The 15,324-nt window shown below is 37.8% G+C and overlaps 1 protein-coding gene across 1 annotated transcript in view; it reads left to right on the forward strand.

The window, feature by feature from the left end:
* USH2A (usherin) overlaps positions 1-15,324 on the forward strand; it is an 891,077-nt gene that overhangs the window by 411,832 nt on the left and 463,921 nt on the right. The window contains 1 exon segment of the mRNA XM_037823757.1: positions 12,702-12,828. Coding sequence (XP_037679685.1) covers positions 12,702-12,828 — 127 coding nt within the window.

The following is a 15,324-nucleotide window of genomic DNA, read 5'->3' on the forward strand; positions in this document are numbered from 1 at the left end:
ATCAATTTAGTGTAGTGTAGCGGGAGAGACAGTAGGAGAAGAGAGCATATTGCTGGCTTGTTTCCACAAAATAAATAGAAAAAAGTTTGATTTTGAATATTAGACAAAAAAAGTTTACTGTTAATAGAATGAAAAGTTCCACAGAACATCCAAATGAACAGAGTAAAAAAGAGAATATATACTAAAATATAAAACTCAACAAAAAATTTTAAAAGAAAAACAGGAAACAGTACAGGAAAATAGAGCAATGTCAATAATTAAGAAAAATCTGGTTCTGTTTTTTCCCCTTCAGTTTGCTAATAGTGCGGATTTTTGAGGAGAAGCCAGATGGAGAAAAATGTTTAATAGTTAACCACTTATTTATAGAGCTTTTAAAGTATAGAAGTGGGTTGGCATTAATTATCCCATTTCATTCTTGAAATAGCCATTTGAGGTGGGATTGTTTTCCTCTCTGCTTCACAGAGGATGCTAAGGCTGAAGAGATGATGTTGCTCAACGAGGGTCAAACAGTGATTTAGTGGTAGAACCGGCACTGAATTGAGTTTATTTCATTCAGGACAACTTCTGTTGAGAATTTATTGTACTCCAGGCACTGTGCTAGGCAGTCACACACTGGGAACTCAGAAATGAACAAAATGCCACTCGCCTCACCCCATCTAGACCTCCCTCTCCTATGATTAGAGTTCATAGTCTCTGCTTGAGGCAGACAAGGCAGGGAGCCGCATGATTCAGAGCAGTGTGCCACGGTGGCTTCACAGTGGCTCGCTCTTACAATTGGTCACCCCATCGCCTATGCCCATCCCCATGCCTGGGAGTGCGTCTCCAGGTGACCATTCACCCCAGAGTAGTTAGAACACTGGCCATAGGTTGCTCATCACAGAAATTGAGTATTTAATGATCGTGCACACAATACAACGCAAACACATGCACAAACACACAGAGACAAATTCCAAGTGTATGGGGAGCAGACTCTTTGGAGAATTAATCCAACACTGATTTTACTAGTTTTGAAGCTTGACTACCATGTCTTTTGACATGGGTGGTGCTTCTCTTTTTAAAGGATATAATACTTTAAGGCTACAGAATGGGAGGGTAAAAGCATCGAACAATACTTAACTCTACTCAGCCACAGTATTGTCGTTATAATCCTGAGAATGTCTGCCTACGAACTCTTTCTGTCTCATCTTTTTCATCTACTTTGCAGTTAGGTTATCAGATAGGCAGTTTGGCATAACCATGATAACCGAATTCAGGACATTGCCGAGCACTTCTGCCCTGTTAGCATTCTCAGTCCGACAATTAGAGTGCTCATTACTGCCATTAGTTTTCCCAGCTGCTCTATCTCAACCTTATATACCCAAATCCTAACCTGTACACATGCTTGGTAGGTGCCAACTAAGGGCCAACAAAATCGTTACAGCCAAAAACTGGGGGTGAGGGTAGGGTCATGGGGAGGGTTTAATGATGTCTGGCAGGTAAGTTTTTATCTGGAATAATATGTCTTCATGAGGCAAAAGATGCCTGTCTTTTCAAGAAAATGACTATTTTATTGTTGGAAAGCTGGGCAGGATTGCCTTGGAATATGTTTGAGAAAATTTAATCAGATGTGTTATAGACTCATGGGTCATGATGCTGTCTACTTAGCAAGCTTCTACCTTGCTCAAACTAGCAAAGACCTTGTCCTTCCTTCCTAACTTTATAATGAAGGCTCCACATATTTTCACAAAAAGAATTAGTTGAAACAGAGGAATGGAGAAATTGTTTAATATTTTTCCATTGATAGTTCTCCTTTCAGTAGGAATATGAATATAGCTTTTTAAAAAGTTAATGCTACCTCAGTTTTTTTTTTTTTTTTAATCTTCATTTTATTGAGATATATTCACATACCACGCAGTCATACAAAACAAATTGTACTTTCGATTGTTTACAGTACCATTACATGGTGGTACATTCATCACCCAAATCAATCCCTGACACCTTCATTAGCACACACACAAAAATAACAAGAATAATAATTAGAGTGAAAAAGAGCAATTGAAGTAAAAAAGAACACTGGGTACCTTTGTCTGTTTGTTTCCTTCCCCTGTTTTTCTACTCATCCATCCATAAACTAGACAAAGTGGAGTGTGGTCCTTATGGCTTTCCCAATCCCATTGTCACCCCTCATAAGCTACATTTTTATACAACTGTCTTCGAGATTCATGGGTTCTGGGTTGTAGTTTGATAGTTTCAGGTATCCACCACCAGCTACCCCAATTCTTTGGAACCTGAAAAGGGTTGTCTAAAGTGTATGTAAGAGTGCCCACCAGAGTGACCTCTCGGCTCCTTTTGGAATCTCTCTGCCACTGAAGCTTATTTCATTTCCTTTCACATCCCCCTTTTGGTCAAGAAGATGTTCTCCATCCCACGATGCCAGGTCTACATTCCTCCCCGGGAGTCGTATTCCACGTTGCCAGGGAGATTCACTCCCCTGGGTGTCTGGTCCCACGTAGGGGGGAGGGCAGTGATTTCACCTTTCAAGTTGGCTTAGCTAGAGAGACAGGGCCACATCTGAGCAACAAAGAGGCATTCGGGAGGAGGCTCTTAGGCACAACCATAGGGAGGCCTAGCCTCTCCTTTGCAGCAACCGTCTTCCCAAGGGTAAAACCTGTGGTAGAGGGCTCAACCCATCAAACCACCAGTCCCCTATGTCTGTGGTCATGTTAGCAACCATGGAGGTGGGGTAGGCGAATACCCCTGCATTCTCCACAGGCTCCTCAAGGGGGCACTACATCTTTTTTTTTCCTTGTTTTTCTTTTCTTTTTTTTTTTTTTTTAACTTTCCTTTCTTTTTTAAATCAACTGTATGAAAAAAAAAGTTAAAAAGAAAACAAACATACAATAAAACAACATTTCAAAGAGACCATAACAAGGGAGTAAGAAAAAGACAACTAACCTAAGATAACTGCTTAACTTCCAACATGTTCCTACTTTACCCCAAGAAAGTTACCTATTATAGCAACATTTCTGTGAACTTGCTCCTACTATATCCATCAGAAATTAACAGACCATAGTCATTCCTGGGCATCCCCAGAACGTTAAATAGCTTATCTGTTCTTCTTGGAATATTGTTCCCCCTTCCTTAATTGCTCTCTATTGCTAGTTCCCCTACATTCTACATTATAAACCATTTGTTTTACATTTTTCAAAGTTCACATTAGTGGTAGCATATATTTCTCTTTTTGTGCCTGGCTTATTTCGCTCAGCATTATGTCTTCAAGGTTCATCCATGTTGTCATATGTTTCACCAGATCGTTCCTTCTTACTGCCGTGTAGTATTCCATCGTGTGTATATACCACATTTTATTTATCCACTCATCTGTTGAAGGACATTTGGGTTGTTTCCATCTCTTGGCAATTGTGAATAATGCTGCTATGAACATTGGCGTGCAGATATCTGTTCGTGTCACTGCTTTCCGACCTTCCGGGTATATACCGAGAAGTGCAATCGCTGCATTGAATGGTAACTCTATATCTAGTTTTCTAAGGAACTGCCAGACTGACTTCCAGAGTGGCTGAACCATTATACAGTCCCACCAACAATGAATAAGAGTTCCAATTTCTCCACATCCCCTCCAGCATTTGTGTTTCCTGTTTGTTTAATGGCAGCCATTCTAACCGGTGTTAGATGGTATCTCATTGTGGTCTTAATTTGCATCTCTCTAATAGCTAGTGAAGCTGAACATTTTTTCATGTGTTTCTTGGCCATTTGTATTTCCTCTTCAGAGAACTGTCTTTTCATATCTTTTGCCCATTTTATAATTGGGCCGACTGTACTGTTGTCATTGAGTTGTAGGATTTCTTTATATATGCAAGATATCAGTCTTTTGTCAGATACATGGTTTCCAAAAATTTTTTCCCATTGAGTTGGCTGCCTCTTTACCTTTTTGAGAAATTCCTTTGAGGTGCAGAAACTTCTAAGCTTGAGGAGTTCCCATTTATCTATTTTCTCTTTTGCTGCTTGTGCTTTGGGTGTAAAGTCTAGGAAGTGGCCGCCTAATACAAGGTCTTGAAGATGTTTTCCTACATTATCTTCTAGGAGTTTTATGGTACTTTCTTTTATATTGAGATCTTTGGTCCATTTTGAGTTAATTTTTGTGTAGGGGGTGAGGTAGGGGTCCTCTTTCATTCTTTTGGATATGGATATCCAACTCTCCCAGCCCCATTTGTTGAAAAGACCATTATGACTCAGTTCATTGACTTTGGGGGCCTTATCAAAGATCAGTCGGCCATAGATCTGAGGGTCTATCTCCGAATTCTCAATTCGATTCCATTGATCTATATGTCTATCTTTGTGCCAGTACCATGCTGTTTTGGCAACTGTGGCTTTATAATAAGCTTCAAAGTCAGGGAGTGTAAGTCCTCCTACTTCGTTTTTCTTTTTTAGAGTGTCTTTAGCAATTCGAGGCATCTTCTCTTTCCAAATAAATTTGATAACTAGCTTTTCCAAGTCTGCAAAGTAGGTTGTTGGAATTTTGATTGGGATTGCATTGAATCTGTAGATGAGTTTGGGTAGAATTGACATCTTAATGACATTTAGTCTTCCTATCCATGAACATGGAATATTTTTCCATCTTTTAAGGTCCCCTTCTATTTCTTTTAGTAGAGTTATGTAGTTTTCTTTGTATAGGTCTTTTACATCTTTGGTTAAGTTTATTCCTAGGTACTTGATTTTTTTAGTTGCTATTCAAAATGGTATCTTTTTCTTGAGTGTCTCTTCAGTTTGTTCATTTCTAGCATATAGAAACATTACTGACTTATGTGCATTAACCTTGTATCCCGCTACTTTGCTAAATTTGTTTATTAGCTCTAGTAGCTGTATCGTCAATTTCTCAGGGTTTTCTAGATATAAGATCATATCATCTGCAAACAATGACAGTTTTACTTCTTCTTTTCCAATTTGGATGCCTTTTATTTCTTTGTCTTGCCGGATTGCCCTGGCTAGCACTTCCAGCACAATGTTGAATAACAGTGGTGACAGCGGGCATCCTTGTCTTGTTCCTGATCTTAGAGGGAAGGCTTTCAGTCTCTCACCATTGAGTACTATGCTGGCTGTGGGTTTTTCATATATGCTCTTTATCATGTTGAGGAAGTTTCCTTCAATTCCTACCTTTTGAAGTGTTTTTATCAAAAAGGGATTTTGGATTTTGTCAAATGCTTTTTCAGCATCTATTGAGATGATCAATTGATTTTTCCCTTTTGACTTGTTAATGTGTTGTAATACATTGATTGATTTTCTTATGTTGAACCATCCTTGCATGCCTGGAATAAACCCCACTTGGTCATGGAGTATGATTTTTTTAATGTGTCTTTGGATTCGATTTGCAAGTATTTTGTTGAGGATTTTTGCATCTATATTCATTAGGGAGATTGGCCGGTAGTTTTCCTTTTTTGTAGCATCTTTGCCTGGTTTTGGTATTAGATTGATGTTAGCTTCATAAAATGAGTTAGGTAGTGTTCCATTTTCTTCAATGTTTTGAAAGAGTTTGAGTAAGATTGGTGTCAGTTCTTTCTGGAAAGTTTGGTAGAATTCCCCTGTGAAGCCATCTGGCCCTGGGCATTTATTTGTGGGAAGATTTTTGATGACTGATTGGATCTCTTTGCTTGTGATGGGTTGGTTGAGGTCTTCTATTTCTTCTCTGGTCAGTCTAGGTTGTTCATATGTTTCCAGGAAATTGTCCATTTCCTCTACATTATCCAGTTTGTTGCCATACAGTTGTTCATAGTATCCTCTTATAATTTTTTTAATTTCTTCAGGATCTGCAGTTATGTCACCTTTTTCATTCATTATTTTGTTTATATGGGTCTTCTCTCTTTTTGATTTTGTCAGTCTAGCTAGGGGCTTGTTAATCTTGTTGATCTTCTCAAAGAACCAACTTTTGGTGATATTTATCCTCTCTATTGTTTTTTTTGTTCTCTATGTCATTTATTTCTGCTTTAATCCTTGTTATTTCTTTTCTTCTACTTGGTTTAGGGTTGGTTTGCTGTTCATTTTCCAGCTTCTTCAGTTGATCCATTAGTTCTTTGATTTTGGCTCTTTCTTCCTTTTTAATATATGCGTTTAGTGCTATAAATTTCCCCCTTAGCACTGCTTTTGCTGCATCCCATAGGTTTTGGTATGTTGTGTTCTCATTTTCATTCGTCTCTATATATTTAGCAATTTCTCTTGCTATTTCTTCTTTAACCCACTGATTGTTTAGGAGTGTGTTGTTTAACCTCCAGGTATTTGTGAATTTTCTAAGTCTCTGATGGTTATTGACTTCTAATTGTATTCCATTGTGGTCAGAGAATGTGCTTTGAATAATTTCAATCTTTTTAAATTTATTGAGGCTTGTTTTATGTCCCAGCATATGATCTATTCTGGAGAAAGTTCCATGAGCACTAGAAAAGTATGTGTATCCTGGTGATTTGGGATGTAATGTCCTGTATATGTCTGTTAAATCTAATTCATTTATCAGATTGTTTAGGTTTTCAATTTCCTTATTGGTCTTCTGTGTGGTTGATCTATCTATAGGAGAGAGTGATGTGTTGAAGTCTCCCACAATTATTGTGGAAACATCAATTGCTTCCTTTAGTTTTGCCAGTGTTTCTCTCATGTATTTTGTGGCACCTTGATTGGGTGCATAGACATTTACGATTGTTATTTCTTCTTGCTGAATTGCCCCTTTTATTAGTACGTAGTGGCCTTCTTTGTCTCTCAAAACATCCCTGCATTTGAAGTCCATTTTATCTGCGATTAATATTGCTACACCTGCTTTCTTTTGGCTGTAGCTTGCATGAAATATTTTTTTCCATCCTTTCACTTTCAGTTTCTTTGTGTCCCTGTGTCTAAGATGAGTCTCTTGTATGCAACATATTGATGGTTCATTTTCTTTGATCCATTCTGCGAATCTATATTTTTTAATTGGGGAGTTTAATCCATTTACATTCAACGTTATAACCGTGAAGGCATTTCTTGAATCAGCCATCTTATCCTTTGGTTTATGTTTGTCATATTTTTCCCTCTCTCTATTAATATCCTTTATTGTACCGATACTGAATCTCTTTAGTACTGAACCTTTCTCCAAGTCTGTCTGTCCTTTCTTTGTTTCTCTGTCTGTAGGGCTCCCTTTAGTATCTCTAGTAGGGCAGGTCTCTTGTTAGCAAATTCTCTCAGCATTTGTTTGTCTGTGAAAAATTTAAGCTCTCCCTCAAATTTGAAGGAGAGCTTTGCTGGATAAAGTATTCTTGGCTGGAAATTTTTCTCACTCAGAATTTTAAATATATCGTGCCACTGCCTTCTTGCCTCCATGGTGGCTGCTGAGTAGTCACTACTTAGTCTTATGCTGTTTCCTTTGTATGTGGTGAATTGCTTTTCTATTGCTGCTTTCAGAACTTGCTCCTTCTCTTCTGTGTTTGACAGTGTGATCAGTATATGTCTCGGAGTGGGTTTATTTGGATTTATTCTATTTGGAGTTCGCTGAGCATTTATGATTTGTGTATTTATGTTGTTTAGAAGATTTGGGAAGTTTTCCCCAACAATTTCTTTGAATACTCTTCCTAGACCTTTACCCTTTTCTTCCCCTTCTGGGACACCAGTGAGTCTTATATTTGGACGTTTCATATTATCTATCATATCCCTGAGGTCCATTTCGATTTTTTCAATTTTTTTCCCCATTCTTTCTTTTCTGCTTTCATTTTCCATTCTGTCATCTTCGAGGTCACTGATTCATTGTTCAGCTTCCTCTAGTCTTGTACTATGAGTGTCCAGAATCTTTTTAATTTGGTCAACAGTTTCTTTAATTTCCATAAGATCATCCATTTTTTTATTTAGTCTTGCAGTGTCTTCTTTATGCTCTTCTAGGGTCTTCTTGATTTCCTTTGTCTCCCATAGTATGGTCTCATTGTTCATCTTTAGTTCTTTGAGTAGCTGCTCTAGGTGCTGTGTCTCTTCTGATATTTTGATTTGGGTGCTTGGGCTTGGGTTATCCATATCGTCTGGTTTTTTCATATGCTTTATAATTTTCTGTTGTTTTTGGCCTTGTGGCATTTGCTGAACTTGATAGGGTTCTTTTAGGATTTGTAGACCAATTGAAGTCCTTATCTCTAATTTATCAGATCTACAGCTTCGTGGAGTACACTTTCTCTAACTAAGCAGCAGGTGGCGTCCATGAGCCACCTGTTCTCCACAAGCCAGTTCTCCCCTGCTTAGCCTTTTTGGTGAGTGGGGGAGTGAGTCTTGTGGGGTCCAATTGGTGTACCAAGCTTGCGTGTGTAGTTGGTGTTGCCTGCCCTGTATATGGGGCGTGTTTCTGGGCAGTCAGGGGTGGGGGGTGGCTCTAACAATCAAATCTCCCTGGTGATCCTAGAGTTTTAAGGCTGCTGCAATAGTCTAATCCTTCAGTTCAGTCCTGCCACAGTTTGTCTCTGCCACTGACCCACAAGTCCTTGGTATTGGCGTATGGCTCCTGAGACTTGCAAGTGGGCCCCTCTTCCAGGCCGTGCACCCCCTGGTCCTCTGTTGAGGGATGACTGTGCTATGTCACAGGTGAGTGCCGTCCCCCCAGGGCAGTTCTGGGCTGCTGGGCTGTGTAGGGAGGCTCCCAGTCTGCTGAAATGATGGCTGAATGGGGCTTTGTTAATTCACACTGCTCTACCTTCCCAACTCTGGGACAATCAGCTGAGGTTGCAGGGAAGGCTAATGTCCACGCCCAGTTTTGTGGTGTGTGCCTGTTATTTGAAGCACTTCCGTCACACTGGGTTGTCTGGGGCAGTTCTGGGCTATGGGGCTGGCGATGGGCAGGAGTGTTTCCTGTCCACCAGGATGATGGCTGTGAGCGGACACCCCCCTTTTCTTGGGAAGTTGTGGTGTTTAGTGAATTTTCTCAGCCACTGGATTATTGCGTTTTGTCTCAGAGCTCTCCTAGTTCTGCTCTTGACTTGACCTGCCCAAATTGCAGGTCTTTGAAGCTTTCTGTATTGGGCTTCTTAGAGTAATTGTTTTAGAAAAAGAAAAAAGGATTAAAAAAAAAAAAGGGCCCTCCTCAGAGATCTAATGGGTTATTGAAATGCTAAGAGACAAAGCAACCAGGGCCATTAAGGAAAGGTCCACAGGGCAGAGAGATCAGCTTTTCTTCGGGATTTGCATATGCGCCTCAGGGCCTGAGCTCGGGCCTGAGCTCTGCTCTTCCCCTTTCTATGTTCACCAGAACTCCAAAAATCCTCCGCTTTTATTTTGGAGTTTTTCGTGTTGTTTTTTTTTCTATGCCTGTCTCCTCTCTGCTGGGCTGGCTGCTCTCAGATTCTCTGGTGTCTGGTCTCCATCTATCTATGGTTGGAGTTTGGATCAGCAGAATGAGTTTCCGATAAGGGCTGCCACTGCAGTTCTCCCTTCTCCTTCCCAGAGCTGACAGCCCCTCCTCCCCCGGGACTGAGCCTGGCAGGGAGGGGCGCGGGTCCCCTGGCCGCAAAAACTTACAGATTTCGCTGATCTCAGCAGTTCCACATTTTCATGAGTGTTGTATGAAGTATGCCCAAAGTCAGATTGCTCTGTGGTGTCCAGTCCACGCAGTTCCTGGCTTTCTACCTACTTTCCTGGAGGAGTAACTAAAACATACAGCTCACTAGTCTGCCATCTTGCCCCACCTCCGCTACCTCAGTTTTAAACTATGGATGTTTGTTTTATATGACTCCCATTGGAATTAAAATTACTTATGTTTTAAATACTTTAGGTACCTCTTTAAGCCAGTTTCCTTTGCTTTTGTCTTCAGATGAGGAAGAGATTATGTAGTGAGTGCCATATTGTAGTCATCACAGAAGTAATTATTTGCCTAATGCATCTTTCTTATCAGACTGTACAACCCAATGTGGGCAGAGTCTGGGTCTGCTTTGTCTACAAATACATCCCCAGGATTTAGCAGAGACCTTGGAACATAATAGATGTTCAGTAAATAGAGGTCAATTGATGGATTCACTGACTGACTCACTTACTCAATAATTATTGGTAAAATGCTGCTACTCATACCTGAAGAAAATTACCCATTTCCTGGGATAAAATTTCTAGCTCTTTAATGATTATTTAACAATTTAGTTCTTATTTGTTTGTTTGTTTTTTGGATAACTCGATTTTTATCAGAAAAAAATAAGATGTTTATTTTTAAATGACTATTTCTGAATTCATTGAAAATAATCAAATTTTGAATTGTGAAAAGAGCATTATCAGGGAATTTTAAAGTTACTGCCTATTACCTAGCATATTTTGCAATCTTCTTGTACTTTGTTCTTTTAAAAATATCTTTAAAATTTTGAGTAATGAATTTCTTTCTTAACAATATAATCCTAAATGGAAATTCTGGGTGTAAAAAACTTATTTGTTTTCTCTCCTAACTATCCAGTGCATTGTGTTCAATAGATATTTATGGGAAGGGGGAAAGAGTCTTCATAGTATTTAAAATTAGAAATGTGTTTGTTCTTTATGGACTAAATACTTGGAATCCTTGTTAAGAGACACAATAAGGAAAAGTTACTCCTAGTCTTAATAGCTGTATTTTTTAATTACCTCTTTCACAATTATCTATAATCTTCCCGTTCTTTATTTGGTTAATTTCAATTTTGAATATCCTTGATCGTATGGTATTTTATTGACCAGTAAAATCCCATGGTTACCATTTAAATGTTTCCTCTCTCGTGACTTTAATAAGAAATTTACGTAATATTCTGGTTTCACTGAGAAGGAACCTGTGAAAATGAAAGCTTTTGGACAACTTTAAATAGCACCTATTTAATTTGTCTGATAATTTCCAAATGGAAATGAACAAAATGTAATAACACCAGGTTGATCACAGAATTGTCCTCTTAACGTTGGGAGAAAGCAGTCTTAGAAATTCATCATCAAAGAATAATATTCTAAGTTCCTCTAAACATAAAACGAGTTTGGCATACTGAGGCTATATGTTATGTACTTGAATTTGTCTCCAATAAATGTGATTTCTGATGTACAGAACTATTAATGCTTCAGATTGTTGCCAAACATAATATGAAGAACCGCTTACTCAGACACCTGATCTTTAGAATGCAGCATCGTTTGTAACAATTTTAACGCTAACTAAGTACACTTTGATGAGACAGCATTTAATAAAATGCTCATTAACTTCATCATTAGCAAGGGTATGCTAAGAAGTAAGCCAGTTTCTTATGTCACGCCCAATTAGCATCCCATGCTAGTAATCCCATTAGTATTGTTGAATTCACTAATGGAAAAACTAATGGGCATGCTACCAGGGCACATTAATGGGGCACGACACCAGTTCTGGTTTTAATTATTAAACTATGATAATGAAATGTGTGTTTGTAAAATATTAAAATGTTGAAATAGAGTTGAAGAAAATAAAAGAGTACACAGAGGAAAGAGAGATAAGGAAAGTCAACCTACAAAAATTCAAGGACCAGAAAATGGACTTACTGAGTTAGCTATAAAAGTTGGGATGTTTTCCATGTGAGAAGCAACCCACTCATACTCATGGGAAATTAAAAGCTGTTTTTTTTGTAACATGAAATTCTGTATGTCATATGTGTTGTCATGCTCTGTATGAGGCCCGACAGGAGCCAATTAAATGTATAAAATGGACATGTTATATCATTGAAGCTATTTTAGGGACATAGAATAGTTTTTCTTTTACTTGAGATGGTGTATTAACATTGCTTGGCTGTGATATACAGTTTCAGCCATATTACAATAAACAATCATCAGTTTTCTCATTTTGAAAAACTGTGTAGCAAAATTATTAGTGTGGTTAAATATTCCAGGTAAATTTTTTATTGTAATATTTTATTCAACTTTATACTTAGTTTTTTAAATTATAGGAATGAGATTTATTATTGCTAAGGCAATCAACTTTACTAAGAAAGAAATAACCTTATTTTCTAATTGTCTACATTTAGAAGGTTCAGCGTAATTTTCTGGTTGTTTTTCTTTCTTTAATAGTAATAGTCATAAATGATGATGGTGACAAAGTTGAAATATCTTTTTCTTCGTCTTACTTGTTTAGTAACATTAAAAAGTTTACCTTTGTGCTAATTATTATATGCTAAAAAGTGCTCCTTGGCTAAAAATTACTAAAGTGGAAAGTTTCTCTTCTATTTCTGTTTCCTTAATCTCACATTCTTTTTGATCATCTCTATTCTTGGTATCTGTCATTTTCTGGGTTTTATCGACTGGGGAACTAATTTTTAACTACAGTGTTACCATAGCCAGAGCTGTACTGTTCGATTTTAGGCTACAGATTATTGTATACTAAATTTAACCCACACTTATATTCAATTTATTAATAAATGGCTACTATTTAATGTGAATCTCATTCCTTCCTGTTCTTAATAGTTTACTGAAGGTAAGAGAAACTAACATGCCTGACATTTCCCTAAGTTTAGAACCAGTTTTGAATAGTATTTAATTAGTTTTAAATTCTTCTTTTATGTTTGAAGTTCTGTTTGAGACCAATATATGTTTTCATCAGGTTCATAAGGTTGAAATTAGTAATTGGTTTGTAATATCTGTATATATATGTATGTACACACATATATGTAATATATAGTTATATGTATATATATATATATACACACACACACACACACCTATATATGCAATATATTTATTTATTTATATATATATATTTTTTTTCCCTTAAGGGGTCTTCAGTAGAAGTTACCACAACAAATGATCATGGTAAACAATATAGTGATGGCAAATGGCATGAAATAATTGCTATTAGACTTCAAGCTTTTGGCCAAATCACTCTAGATGGGCAGTATACAGGTAAGGACTTCCTAGGTATATAAATGGCCCTACTGATTTGTTGATGTTGTGATACTTTTCTGTTGCTTATATTTCTATGTCTCTTCTTTCATTTCATCTCCACTCAATTTCATCAGAATTGCCGTTCAATTTGCCCTCTGGTTGCTCCTAAGATGATAGTCCAACAACCAGGTTTTTATTCACGGAGGACTTCAGTACAGCAAAAATAAAAGCAAGGACACCAGTAGCGATCCTGTAACTTTTACAGTGCTCTACAATTTGTAAGGGCTTTTATTTATGTTCTCTCATGTTGTTTTTGACCTTCAGAGGGCAAATAAAGTAAATAAAGTAAAGCAGTTATTATCTCATTTTAGAGATGAGGAAACCAAGGCTCAGAGAAGGTAAATAATTTCTCCCAATTTACACAGCTGGTAGGCAGCATTTGTGGGGCACTTATCCTGCTTTTGCAATTCTAAATTCAGTATTCTTTCCAATCTACACTATCTGCCATCCTCATGTACTAGTTATAGAACAGCTATAGTATCTGAATGCTGAGGCATGCTTTTAATTCATTTAGGAAACATGTAATATTAACAAGTACTTACTTTGTGCCAGGTATCATGCTAGGCATTCTGGATACAAAGAGCAGTCAGAACTTTGTGGAACTTACATTTTAGTGGGGGTGTGAGGAGAGACAGAATAAATAAATTCTAAGCAAGTTCAAGTGGTGCTGAATTCTGAGAACAATAAAGCAGTGTAAGAGGGAAAGCGGTATGTGTATGTTTTGGGGGAGAGTGTTACAATATTATGTAGGATTGTTAGGGAAGTCCTCTCTGGTAAAGTGATATTTAAGCAGTGACATGGAGGAATTAAGGAACAAACCATGTGCATACCTAGGAGAAGAGTGTTGCAGGCCAAGAGAAGAGCAGATGTGAAGCCATGAGGTGGGAGAGTACCATACATGGCCTGTCATGGATCAACAAGGAGACCAGTGTGGGATAGAAGGAGTGAAGGGGCTAGTGAAGACATAAGATCACGATGAAAATTGGAAGTCACTGGAGGATTCTTTTTTTTAAAGGGATCACTTTGCTCTGTTGAGAATAAATTTTAAGGAGAACAAATGTGGCAGCATGGAGAGCATTTTATAGGATTTTGCAATAGTTCTGCAATAATTTAAGCAAGAAATGATGGTGGCTTGAACCAGGGAGGTAATTGTGGATATAATGAGAAGTAGTCAGATTCTGGATATGTGTGAAGGGAGAAGTAACAGGATTTAATGATGAGATTTAGATAGAGTAGAGGTTGCAAACTACCAACCAGGGGCCAAATCCAGTTCATGCCTGTTTTTTGTTTGTTTGTTTGTTTGTTTTTTCTCCATTTTTTATTAAGATTTATTTACATACCGTACATCATCCAAAGTATACAATCAATTGATCACATTACCATCATATACTTGTTCATTCATCACCCTGATCTATTTTTTTAACATTTTCCTTGTACCAGAGAAAGTGAAAATAAGAATTAAAAAATAGGAGTAAAAAAAGAACACCCAAATCGTGCCATCCCTCCTGCTCTATTTTTCCTTCAGTTTTTTGCCCCCATTTTTCTACTCATCCATCCATACACTGGATAAAAGGGAATGCAATCTACAAGGCTTGCACAATCACATTGTCACCCCTTGTAAGCTACATTATTGTACAATCATCTTCAAAATTCAAGGCTACTGGGTTGTAGTTTGATAGTTTTAGGTATTAACTATTAGCTATTCCAATTCATTAAAACTTAAAAAGAGTTATCTACATAGTGCATAAGAGTGCCCACCAGAGTGACCTCTCGACTCTACTTGGAATCTCTCAGCCACTGAAACCTTATTTCATTTCATTTCACATACCCCTTTTGGTCAAGAAGATGTTCTCCATCCCATGATGCCGGGTCCAGATTCCTCCCCGGGAGTCATATTCCATGTTGCCAGGGGGATTTACACCCATGGGTGTCAGATCCCATGTAGGGGGGAGGGCAGTGATTTCACCTTTCAAGTTGGCTTAGCTAGAGAGATTGGGCCACATCTGAGCAACAAAGAGAGATTCAGGAGGAACAATCATAAGCAGGTTTAGCCACTCCTTTGCAGTAACAGGCTTCTTAAGGGCAAGTCCCGTGATGGAGGGTTTAGCACATCAACCCACCAGTCCTCAGTGTTTGTGAGAACATCAGCAGCCATCCAGGTGAGGAAGCCCAACACCTCTGCATTTTCCCCCAGCTCTTCAGGGGGGCTCTGCGCATTTTTTTCATTGTTTTTTTTTTTTTTTAAATTAACTTTATCAAAAAAAAATTTTTTTAAACAGACCATAAAAAAAAAAAAACATTTCAAACAAAACCAAAACAAAGAAATAAAAAACAGATACTAAAATAACTACATTACTTCCAACATGTTCCTTTTCTACCCCCAGAAAATATACAGACTATAACCCAGGAAAGGGATAAAAAGAACAGATAACCTAAAGTAACTACATTTCTGTG

Source organism: Choloepus didactylus, chromosome 2, assembly GCF_015220235.1.
Source record: "Choloepus didactylus isolate mChoDid1 chromosome 2, mChoDid1.pri, whole genome shotgun sequence".
In the NCBI taxonomy this organism is placed as follows: domain Eukaryota; kingdom Metazoa; phylum Chordata; class Mammalia; order Pilosa; family Megalonychidae; genus Choloepus; species Choloepus didactylus.